The following is a 12,874-nucleotide window of genomic DNA, read 5'->3' on the forward strand; positions in this document are numbered from 1 at the left end:
ATTCGTTAACCACTGAGCCACGACGGACACTCCATTAGTATTAACTTTAGAATCACATTAACATACCCACACTGAAGGAAATGCCAAAAAAAAACCAACAAGAAATAACTTTTGAGTCTATAGTATGAGTATACAGCCTCTGGCTAAAGGCAAAAAAGAACCACAAATATTGAATTCTAGTTGGTAGATTTGTTTAAGTGATGATATGAGATAGCAATTCTGAAATTACTTTCAGAATTTAAGTAAATATATACTGTGTGTATATATAATATACTTTTATACAAAATTTTATGTGTACATATATGATCAAAATCATATATGTATGTGTGTATCTGTATCGTGGTCACAGAAGGGGGGTGCAAATAAGGAAAAGGAAATGACAAGAATGGAGTCTATGATGTTGGATTGGAATTTGAGATATTAAAATATTTAAAGAAGCTGTGATGTTAAAGCATTACAGTTACAAAATACAAACGTCCAGGAGTTCCCTGGTGGCCTAGTGGGTTAAGGATCAAGCATTGTCACTGTTGTGGCTCAGGTCACTCCTGATCCCTGGGTGGACCCCTGGGCTGGGAATGTCTGTATGCCATTTGTGGGGAAAAAAACAAACAAACAGAACAGAAGTTCCAGCTGTGGCAGACTGGGATCAGCAGTGTCAATGCAACACCAGGATGCAGGTTTGAGCCCTTGCCCAGAACAGTGCGTTAAAAGGATCAGGCGTTGCCATGCCTGAGGACATGGGTCACAACTGTGGCTCTGATCTGATCCCTGGCCCAGGAACTTCCATATACTGAGGGTACAGCCAAAAAAAAAAAAAAAAAAAAAAAAAAGACAAAAAATAAACAAAACCAAAAACAAATACAAAGAACAGGGCACATTTACCAGTAATGGTGAATTTACTTTTCAATTACTTTTCGTTTCTATGTAGTAAAAAGCATTTGTGGGAGTTCCCTTCATGGCTCAGTGGAAACGAATCCGACTAGTATCCATGAGGGTGCATGTTCGATCCCCGGCTTTGCTCAGTGGGTTAAGGATCTGGTGTTGCTGTGAGCTGTGGTGTAGGCCAATAGCTACAGCTCCGATTCGACCCCTATCCTGGAAACTTCCATATGTTACAGGTGTGACCCTAAAAAAACAAAAAAAGCATTTGTATTTCACATTAAGTTCTGTTTTCATCTTTTTATGGACCGAAGTGCTAGTAAGTATTTTCTGAAAGGAAAGAAGTGGAGGAGAAAGGCGGGATTCTCACCCTCGCCAGCTGTGCTCAATGGGGTCACAGTTGTCCAGGTAATTGAAGCGAATGATGTCAGTCGGATGCTTGTCAGAGGATCGCCAGGGTGGGAGTTCTTTCTCCCCTGGGTGGTTCTTCTTTCTTAAAGAGGCAGAGGACCGGAAAGCTGAGGAAGGAGATGGCTTTTCCTCTGGAGAACTGCTTGTAACTGGTTGAACATTGGCGATCACAAACCCATCTTTTGGAGGTGTCTAGAAGAAGAAAATTAATTATTTTTGTTCTCAAAACACTATAAGAGTTCTCGTCATGGCTCAGTGGAAATGAATCTGACTAGCGTCCATGAGGATGCAGGTTTGATCCCTGGCCTCACTCAGTGGGTTGAGGGTCCTGTGTTGCCGTGGCTGTGGTATAGGTCAGCAGCTACAGCTCCGAACGGACCCCTAGCACAGGAACCTCCATATGCCACGTGGGTGCGGCCCTCAAAAGACGAAAACAAAGACAAAGACAAAAACAAAACCCACTATGATGATAACATTATCATCACCAGCACCATGATGGCCATGGTAATGGTGACAGTGGTTATGGCAGCCACGAACCCAAGAGTCCTTGCCAGGCACTGTGTCAGGAACTGTTCATGCATTATTTTATTGAACTTTCCCAATAATTCTAAATGGTAATACTAACTACTCCCATTTTACAGAAGAAGAAATTGATGATAGAATAAACTAATTAATTTGCTCACAACTACCACAAAAGTAGTAATACATGGGGTCAGAGTTTGAATCCGGGGTGGTCCTGCTTCAAGTCCATGCACTGAACCTCTCTATCCTGTACTGCAACCTCTCCTACCACATCATTGTGTAGTTTTTCCACAAGTCCAGTTACCTGATTCATAAAAATATACACCTTGTGATTCATCGGGTTGAGATCCTGACATAGTGTTCCTGAGGATGCTGGTTCAGTCCCTCAGTGGGTTAAGGATCCGGCATTGCTGCAAGCTGCAGTGCAGGACACAGATTTGGCTCAATCTGATGTTGCTGTGGCTGTGGTGTAGCATCTTTGTTTATATATTACTGAATTAAATTTGTTAATATTTTCAAAGGATTTCTATATCTGTGCTCAAGAGGGATATTGATTTGTGGTTTTGTTTTGTTTTCTTGTAAAGTCTTTATCTGGTTTTGGTATAAAGGTAATGAGGGGAGTTGCTGTAGTGGCGCAGTGAAAACAAATCCGACTAGGAAGCATGAGGTGGCAGGTTTGATCCCTGGCCTTGCTCAGTGGGTTGGGGATCCGGCGTTGCCGTGAGCTGTGGTATAGGTCGCAGACGAGGCTCGGATCTGGCATTGCTGTGGCTGTGGCATAGGCCGGCAGCAACAGCTCCAATTAGACCCCTAGCCTGGGAACCTCCATATGCTGTGGGTATGGCCCTAAAAAGACAAAAGACACACACACACAAACAAAATAAATAAGTAAAGGTAATGAGTTGAGCAATTTTCCCTCTTTCTCTACTTTCCCAAAGAGCTTATACAGACTTGGTATTTCTTCCTTAGATGTGTTACAGAACTCACAAAGGTGAGTCAGGCATTCTGTAGAAAGATCTGAAAATTATGAATTCAATTTTTAAATTGGTAAGGAATGACAATGCTGGATCCTTAATCTGCTGAGCCACCAGGGGACTCCAAAATTGATAAAGATTTATTCATGTATCCTCATTCTTACAGAGACTGTTTTGGTAATTTGTGTTTTTCAAGGATTTTCCATTTTATCTGGGTTGTCAAATTTAGTGACATGGAGTTGTTCAGACTATTCTCTCATTATCCTTCCAATGTCTACAGGATCTACAGTGATGCCTCCTCTTTCACTCCTGTTACTAGTAATTTGTTTTCCCTTTTTTCTTAGATCACTCCAGCTAGAAATCTACCAATTCTATTTACGTTTTCAAAGAAGTAGCTTTGGTTTTACTGAATTTTCTATTGTTTGTCTTTTCAATTTCATTGAGCTCAGTTCTTTATTACCATTATTATTTATTTATTTATTCTTTTAGGGCTATACCCACAGCACATGGAGGTTCCCAGGCTAGGGGTCAAAGCAGAGCTATAGCTGCTGGCCTACACCACAGCAATGCCAGATCCGAGCCTCATAAGGCAGATCCTTAACCCACTGAGCGAGGCCAGGGATCGAACCTGTGTCCTCATCGATACTAGTCAAATTTGTTTCCAGAGCCATGATGGGAACTCCAGTTCTTTATTATTTCTTCTTTGTGTCTACTTTGGGTTTAACTTATTATTATTTTTTAAAATTCTATTATTTCTTCTTTGTGTCTACTTTGGGTTTAACTTATTATTATTTTTTTAAATTCTATTATTTCTTCTTTGTGTCTACTTTGGGTTTAACTTATTATTATTTTTTAAAATTCTTTTTCGGCCACACCTGAGGCATACAGAAGTTCCCGAGCCAATGATCAAGTCTGAGCTGCATCTGTGGCAACGCCAGATCCTTAACTCACTGCACCATAGCAGGAACTTCTTCACTTATGCTTCTTTTTCCAGGTGAAGTCTGTTTGAAACTATGCTTTTTTGAGTAGATAGTATAGCCTCACAGAGAGTAAAGATCAGCCTAGTCCAGTCCTCCCATTTTAAGGGTGGGGGAAGCTAGTATTAACTCCTACCATCTACTCATAAAATACTTTTAAAAGCTCTGCTGACGCACATGCCAAGTGTGAGGTGCTCGGGGAAGTGAGATGGTGATGGGACTTAAAGGAAGGTAAATTACCTTCTACTCTAGTGGCTATGTTCACCATCACTGCAGCAAACTCAGGGAATTACACAAATTATTCAAGTATGTGTAGTGCTGACAGTTGACTTTGTTAACCTTAGACATTTACTAACCTTAGTCTTTCTGACTTAAGTCCAGTTTTTTAACCAATAAATGTAAGTTTATTAGTTGATTTTATTAACCTTTGTTTTTCTGATTTAGGTCTATTTCTTTCTTCTTTCTTTTCTTTTTTTTCTTTTTTGTCTTTTAGGGTCACACCCTCCACATATAGAGGTTACCATGCTAGGGGTCAAATCCGAGCTGCATCTGCGACCTACAACACAGGTCATAGCAACACAGGATCCTTAACCCACTGAGCGGGGCCAGGGATCAAACCCGAATTCTTATGGATATTAATCAGATTTGTTTCTTCTGAGCCACAATGGGAACTCCTGAGGTTTGTTTGTTTGTTTCTTTTTTTTTTCTTTTTTTTTTTTTGCCATACCCAAGGCATATAGAAGTTCCCAGGCCAGGGACTAAACCTGTGCCACAGCAGCAACTTAAGCTACTGCAGTGACAAATCAGATTCTTTTTTTCTTTCATCTTTTTAGGGCCGTACCTGCAGCATATGGAAGGTGCCAGGCTGGGGTAATAATTGGAGCTGTAGCTGCTGGCCAGTGCCACAGCCACAGCAACACCAGACCAGAGACACATCTGTGACCTACACTGCAGCTTGCAGAAACAACAGATCCTAACCCACTGAGCAAGGCCAGGAATTGAACCTGTATCCTCATGGATACCAGCTGGGTTCTTAACTCGCTGAGCCACAATAGGAATTCCAAAACATCAGATACTTAACCCACTGTGCTATAAGAGAACTCCAGATCTATTTCTTTAACAGTAAAACTGAAGTTTAATATAACAAAGTACTCCCCACAGAAATTTAATACTGAGCAAAAAGGTGGTAATTTCTTGCATCAGAACTATTTATTATTTTGGAGTTCCCTGGTGGCTCGGTTGGTTAAGGATCTGCTGTGGCTCTGGTTACTGCTGTGGTGTGGGTTCAATCCCTCGCCCCAGAACTTCTGCATGCTCTGGGTGCAGCCAAACAAAACAAAACAACAAAAAACCTATTTGTTATTTTGCATAAGTATTTTGTAGAAAAAGAGTTATTGCTAAAGACATGGCATTAAAATCAGTTTATTTCATTTTACAAGGAGGTTAATCACTTCTCTCTATGCTGCTCCAGTACAGCCCAAACTTCAGCTATTGCATACCATTCCCTGCATACAACTGAGAATCAAAGTCAAAGAAAGCCTATGATAAAAGAAAGCCATGGAGTTCCCGATGTGGCTCAGTGGTTAATGAACCTGACTAGTACCCATGAGGAAGCGGGTTTGATCCCTAGCCTTGCTCAGTAGGTTAAGGATCTGACGTTGCCATGAGCTGTGGTGTAGGTCACAGACACAGCTTGTATCCTGCATTGCTGTGGCTGTGGCGTAGGCCAGCAGCTGTAACTCTGATTCAACCCCTAGCCTGGGAACGTCAATATGCCACAGGTGTGGCCCTAAAAAGACAAAAAAAAGAGTCATAGCCCCTGTAATTTTTTTTTTTTTTTTTAAGGGCTGAACCTATGGCATATGGACATTCCCAGGCTAGGGGTCAAATCAGAACTACAGCTGCCAGCCTATGCCACAGCCACAGCAATGCTGGATCCCCGACACACTGAGTGAGGCCAGGGATCGAACCTGCATCCTCATGGATATTAGTTGGATTCGTTTCTACTGCACCACAGTGGGAACTCCCGATACTATAATTTTTACAATAACTTTTCTACCACTGCCGTTAAAAATGTTCTTTTCTAAAGAAATTCTCACAGAAAACACCAATTATTGAAATCAGAAAGACTAGTTTTATCATTGCAATTGTAACAATATTAATTATGCATAGCTTATTACTATATTAAACGTAGATAGATTCTTCTTTGAGCAAGCACATTAAAACTAACCTAAATGAGCATGTTAGGAGTTAACTACTCATATTTCAAAAGGATTCTCCAGTTTGGAAAGGATTCCCTGCAGCTTTTTTTACAGAAAACTCTTGTGGTTTTAAAAATCATTAAAAAATTTTAATTTACATGTAATTTTTTCAGGAACTCATCTATTGTACAAAATAATGCACAACTCTGTATGTGTATAGATCATGCCATAAAGAAAAGGCTCATAAAAATTTCCCATAAGTTATCTAATTAGCTGTGACTCCAAGAATGAACATAAACATGGGTGATAACACATAGAAAACCACTAGAAAAATTATGCTCACACTATTTACTTTGTATGACCACATGTAAAGACTTTACATTGCTAGTTTCTAGCTTCGAAAGAACTTTAATATGCCCATTATGCCCTTCTCTAATTACTGATTTATTGGAAAACTTTTCTTTATAAATGACATAAAAATAAACTTCAGCTTGCCCAGTAGAAACATAGAAAATTTGAATTAGTTAAGTAAAATTCGATGACCCATTTGTAATATACACTGTACATCCCCACAGAGTCCCAGGGTCAGAACTGTGTGGTGCAGGAGTCAGAGATTCAGGAATCCAGGAATCTGTATAGCCACACTTAGAGCAGCTCCGTAATTCTAACCTGGGGGAACGATGGTTAGGAGTGTCTCTCATATTACAGGGATATCTTGAAAAGGGCTGTCAAGTTCTCAGACAAGGAGAATTTTGAAGTCAGAGTATATTTCCTTTGAACCAACTGCCTTCCCCAACTTCAAGTTTGATCATTTAGTCTTAGTTCTAGAATTCCTAAATAGTTGCTATTTGTAGTTTTGCTGTTTCTTTTCCCAAATTTACCTTGGGCTTGGTAACGTGGAGTTCTTTCACCATTTGAATGTAGTGCTTCTTCCATATACCCTGCTCAAAGGGGGTTGGAGAGAAATTGATGTACCAGTTAAACCGTAAACATTTGAGCATCCAGAGCTGATCCAGTTCTGTTAAGTTCTTCCAATGCCAGCTCACCTGAAAAAAACAACAAAAAAGCAAAAACAAAACTATACACTTTACATGCCCACTTTCTCCCTGGAACTGAGATAACTTTTTTGTCCTTTTCCTCCAAATCACAGCTTAGTTACCTCCTACCTGAACTGCTTCCTAGCCAGACAGAAGGATTTTTAAAAATGTTAATTCAAACTTAGAATCAGAATCAACTAATATTCATCGAGCACCTATTAACCAACCATTCTCATACAACCTAAGGAGGAAAGTATAATTATTATTTTCAGTTTGCAAACAAGGAAACTGAGGATCCTGAAGGTCTCCAGATGCGAGATATACGACAGAAACTGCTCAGCACATTGCTTAGTGTTTTCATGATATGCTTCCATTTTCCCTCCTTTTTTTTTTTTTTTTTTTTTTTTTTTTGCTATTCAGGGCCACACCTGCAGCATACGGAGGTTCCCAGGCTAGGGGTAGAATCCGAGCTGTAGCTGCTGGCCTGTGACATAGTCAGAGCAACACAGGATCCAAGCCACATCAGCAACCTACACCACAGCTCACAACAATGCCAGATCCTTAACCCACTGAGGCCAGGGATTGAACCTGCTTCCTCATGGATGCTAGTCAGATTTGTTAACCGCTAAGCCACAACGGGAACTCCAATTTTCTTTTTTTCTTTTTTGGCTGTGCCCATGGCATATGGAAGTTCCCAGGCCAGGGATCAAATCTGAGCCAGAGCTTCGACCTATGCCACAGCTGCAGCAACACCAGATCCTTAACCCACTGCACATGCTAGGGATTGAATCTGTGCCACCAGAGAGACAACACTGGATCCTGAACCTGCTGTGCCATAGCAGGAACTCCTTCCCTCCATTCTTAAGATTTAACTAAATGTAAATTTTGTAAAGGGAACACAATTACTAACTATATTGATGTGTCCTACATAGCCTTTAAGATTCAATACACTCCATTTCCATAGCATTACGGTCAATTCTACACATCCAGCAAATGTTGGGTGTGATCCTATTATGTGTAGAAGTATTTACAGTAATGTTTTTTTCTATGGGCCAAACCTGTAGCATATGGAAGTTCCCAGAGTGGAATCGGAGCTGCAGCTGCCAGCCTTTACCACAGCCACAGCAACACCAGATCCAAGCCGCATCTGTGAACTATGTCACAGCTTGAGGCAAGGCCAGATCCTTAATCCACTGAGTGAGGCCAAGGATTGAATCTGCATCCTCATGGATACTAGTCAGGTTCTTAACCCACTGAGCCACAATGGGAACTCCAGTATTTACAGTAATTTACCACCGGTTTTGAATACATCTTGCTAGAAACTAGAGTCAAGTTCATTTATAAAGTTGAGAGTAGGCATTCTATGTCTCTTATCAGGAGTTGCAAAGATGACACCTAACCTTCAAATTCAAATTTCATCCTTGGAAAACTGTCCTCTTTTTCAAGATTAATTAACTAATGAATAATATTGGCGTGCCTCCAAATAAGCAGAACACTCCATAACGGAACTTGCTCCCCAGACACCTATTGATTTATCCCTCTCTTCCTCCCTCCTTCCATTCCCCCTGCACTGAGTTCCTATTATGCTTAGTATTGTTTCACGTGCTGAAGATGAGACGCGTGGGAGAGAGGCATGCAGGACAGGGCACAATTAGAAGAAATAAGCAGTTCAGGAGCTGGAAGGAGGAAAAAGCTTAGAGGATCTGATAGAGCCCTGCAGGCAAAGAAATCACATCTGCTTTGTTCAACCCAGAAATTAAGCTACATCCACCTTAATCCCCTTATGGTTAGTTAACTCAGAATTCAACCAACAGGTAAGGTTTTCGGGGGAGGGGGTGGGGAGAAAAGTTTCTCAATTCTCATTCTTTTCCTTTTTCCTTAATTCTTGTTTAAACCTGAGTATTTAAGTTGGGATTCCCCCCAGAGTATATAAGGCTTAGTTTTGGTTTTGCCTTTTGGTGTTTTTGTTTGTTTTGCCTTTTGGTGTTTTTTGTTAGTTTCTGGGGGGCTTTTTTTGGCTGCAACTGAAGCTTGCAGAAGCTCCTGGGCCAGGGATGGATCCAGGCCACAGCAGTGACCCTAGCCACAGCAGTGACCCTAGCCACAGCAGTGAAAATGCCCAGATTCTTGGCCCAAAGAGCCATCAGGGAACTCCCTTTTTGTTTTTGAACTAAACAGGAGTGAGAAGAATTGAAGAGAGCTTTCAAAATTATGACATATGTTTTTTTCTTGCTGCCCTCGCAGCACATGGAAATTCCCAGTCCAGGGATGGAAACTGTGCCATAGCCGTGACCGGAACTGCTGCAATGACAATGCCAGATCTTTAATCCGTTTTTTTAATAGCTCAAAGAGCTCAAGTTGGTGCAATGACTTTCTTTTTTACTTTAGTTGAAGGACAACCACCTCACAGTCAGTTCTGGGAATAAAATATGATGCTGAAATCCTACAAGATTAACATATGGTGCACATAGATGAATGCTTAGCTCTTTCAAATATTTCCCTGGAATGATAACATTCTCATTGTGAAAAACTTGACAAATTCTGAGAAACTTGAAGAAAAACAACACCCAACACCCCATCAGTCAGAGATGACCATTACTAACAACCTGGTAGAATCCTTTTCCTTTCCATATGTTTTCTGGGCATCTTTGAAACAAAATTGGGAAATTCCATATACAATTTAAAATTGTCTTTCTTCATTTTACATACACTATTTATGGAAGTTTCTATGCCAGGGATCGAACCCAAGCCACAACTGTGACCCAAGCCCCTGCAGTTGGATTCTTTCTTTTTTTTGGGGGGGGTATTTTTAGGCCCCCACTCATGGCATATGGAGTGAATTGGAGCTGTACCCGCTGGCCTACACCACAGCCACAGCAACACCAGATTCGAGCTGTGTCTTCGACCTACACCACAGCTCACGGAAAGGCCAGATCCTTAACCCACTGAGCCAGGTCAGAGATCGAACCCGCATTCTCATGGATGCTAGTCAGATTCATTTCCACTGAGTCATGACAGGAGCTCCACAGTTGGCTACGTAACCCACTGGGCCACACTGGGAACTCCAAGGGAAGTCCATTTTTCCACTACACTTTTTTTTTTTTTTTTCTGCACGTGTAGATATATACCCATCAGACAAATACAAGAAGTTGAATGGCTGGGGCAAAGGGAATCTTTATTTAAAAAATGGATATTACCAAATTGTTCCCCATGGTAGTTGCAAAAAAATTATTTACCAACAATATACAAAAGTGCTTGTTTTCTCACAGCCCCACCAATATAAAATATTATCATTTAAAAAATAACTTCGGGGAATTCCCACTGTGGCACAACGGGATTGGTGGTGTCTCTCTAGCACCAGGATGCAGGTTTGATCCACAGCAGGACACAGCAGGTTAAAGGATCCGGGTTGCTGCAGCTGCAGCCTAGTTTGCAGCTTCAGCTTGAATTCAATCCCTGGCCCAGGAACTCCACATGCCAGGGAGCGGTCAAAAAAAAAAAACCACTGAAAACTCCATCTGGAAGTTTCCATGTGGTATAGCAGGTTAAGGATCTGGGGTTGCCAAAGCTGTGGCACAGGCCACAACTGCGATGCAAGTTCGATCCCTGGTCCAGGGATTTTTACATGCCATGGTTGCAGCCAAGAAAACAAACAAAAAGTCACTCTATCTGATTTATGAAAGCTGGCATGATAATGAGGCTAAGCATTTTACATATTTTAGAAACATCTGCTTTTTTCTTTGTGAAATACTTGTTCACTTCCTTTGCTCATTTTTCTGCTGGGTTTTGATCCCCTCTCACCCATAGTATAGAGGTATAGTAGTTCTTTTAAAAATAAGGACGTTAGCCCTTTGCTGGCAATATTTTTTTTTTCTCCCTGTTTACTGTTTGGGTTTATTTACGGTGTTCTTTTCCATAGAGAAAATTTTAATATTTATAGTCCCAATTTAAAATCTTTCTTTCTTCCTTTCTTTTTTTTTCTTTGCCACACCCATGGCATGTGAAAGTTCCCAGGCCAGGGATGGAACTCATACCACAGCAGTAACTCAAGCTGTTGCAGTGACAAACAGTGGATCCTTAACCCACAGTGCCACAAAAGAAGTTCAAAAATCGGAGTTCCCGTCATGGCGCAGTGGTTAACGAATCCGACTAGGAACCATGAGGTTGCGGGATCGGTCCCTGCCCTTGCTCTGTGGGTTAACGATCCGGCGTTGCCGTGAGCTGTGGTGTAGGTTGCAGATGCGGCTCGGATCCCGCGTTGCTGTGGCTCTGGCATAGGCCGGTGGCTACAGCTCCGATTCAACCCCTAGCCTGGGAACCTCCATATGCCGAGGGAGCGGCCCAAGAAATAGCAACAACAAAAAAGACAAAAAAAAAAAAAAAAGTTCAAAAATCTTGCTTTCTTTATTCTTGTCCATAAAATATATATAATTGATATATAAAATAGATAAAGCAAGATTTTAAGCTATATATTTTCTTTTGAGGCCCTGAGTATTAGAGAATACTCACAAAGGCCTCCCCCCATGTTTGCTTTGAGCACTTTAATGGTTTCCTTTAATTTCATATCAATATTTTATCCTTTATAATCATTTATTCAGGTAGCTGCCCAATTGTTCCAACATCACTTATTAAATAATTCATCTATCGTACACATTCGCTTTCTTTTTTCCCTTTTTTTGGCAGTGCCTACGGCATGCAGAAGTTCCCAGGCCAGGGACTGAAACCTCGCCACAGCAGCGAAAACACCAGATCCTTAATTGCTAGGCTACCAGGGAATTCCTATTTTCTTAATTTAAAAAGCTAAAGTTAGCATGTTACACGTTTGTGAATGCATAGTAACAGATAAGTTTTGGTCCTATTAGACTGTGAAGAGAATCAACAAAATGACTATCAGCTTTATATCTTAAATAACATACTTTACTATACCACAGAATCATGTGTAAGAAAATAATGGTCAGATATTTTCCAACCTCACCACCCTCCTCTCCTGACCCTATAAGCACCTTTGCTCACTCTGAATTCTTTTAGTCTCATATTCTTTTGTACTTACTCATCAGCACCTTATTTGAACTTTTCTATTTAGGAATGGCTTGCACTATACACTTTAGGATTTCATTGTACTTCTGTGCTGTATGATATGAATATTGTGCTAATGAACCACTACATATAAGTGTATTTGTCTCCCCAATAAGCTCATGTTATTTTGTGGACACCAGTGGTATCTTATACTTTCCTCCCCTTGCGAGTACTAAATGCAGAGTTAGACACAAAGGAGATAGGAGTTAATTCAAAAATCTACAGACTAAACGTATTGACCATCTCATCTACTTGTGCATTGCTTTTTTTTCCTCAAGTTTCAGAGTTTTCTAAGGTGTCTTTACAAAATGCCTTACACTGCTTCATTTTCTTTACCTGTGCACAACGACAAAGGCTTCGAGGGTCCAGGAAAGAGAAGATATATAAAGATAACACCCTTGGAAGCTTGGTAGTAAAATCCAGAGCTTCTGCTGGAATTTTTTCCTGAAGCTTTCGACAGCAGAACTTTTGCTGTGAAAGAGAACAGCGTTCTAACAGGCCTGTCAGGATTCTTCTCCTTTGAGAGTCTGTCCATTTGTCAAACTGGAAACAAACAAAAAGGAAATAAGGAAAAGAAAAAATCCAGGTTTAGTCTGATACTAGAGATTCGTTATGAAAAAGAGGTAAAATGGCATAGAAAGTGAGTTTAGTAATTTAGTCCTAATGCATAGCATGTATTTATTTCCCTAATTAGTAAATTCCATGTTTTGCCATCTACTTGTCCTCTCTCACCTTTATATGGGCAAGCACGTGCAAGACTGTGGTGTGTACACCAGCTCCATAAAAATAGTAAGTTA

General features: G+C 40.7%; 1 protein-coding gene across 9 annotated transcripts in view; it reads right to left on the minus strand.

Moving 5' to 3' along the window:
* The window catches only part of FBXO16 (F-box protein 16), a 55,868-nt gene that overhangs the window by 23,351 nt on the left and 19,643 nt on the right, over positions 1-12,874 (minus strand). For 5 of the 9 annotated variants that reach the window (XM_084997798.1, XM_084997801.1, XM_084997795.1 and 2 more), the window contains 3 exons: positions 12,414-12,620; positions 6,846-7,010; positions 1,250-1,482 (listed from right to left, as the gene is read on the minus strand). In XM_084997798.1, coding sequence (XP_084853924.1) covers positions 1,250-1,482; positions 6,846-6,965 — 353 coding nt within the window. In that variant the 5' untranslated portion in view covers positions 6,966-7,010; positions 12,414-12,620. The remainder of the gene's footprint in view (positions 1-1,249; positions 1,483-6,845; positions 7,011-12,413; positions 12,621-12,874) is intronic. The other 4 variants (XM_084997799.1, XM_084997794.1, XM_084997797.1 and 1 more) reach the window with 1 other exon arrangement.

The sequence above is a fragment of the Sus scrofa genome, chromosome 14, assembly GCF_054392235.1.
Source record: "Sus scrofa isolate SSC_HxYL_T2T_F1_AM1 chromosome 14, Sscrofa_HxYL_maternal_Yorkshire_Landrace_v2.0, whole genome shotgun sequence".
Classification (NCBI taxonomy): Eukaryota; Metazoa; Chordata; class Mammalia; order Artiodactyla; family Suidae; genus Sus; species Sus scrofa.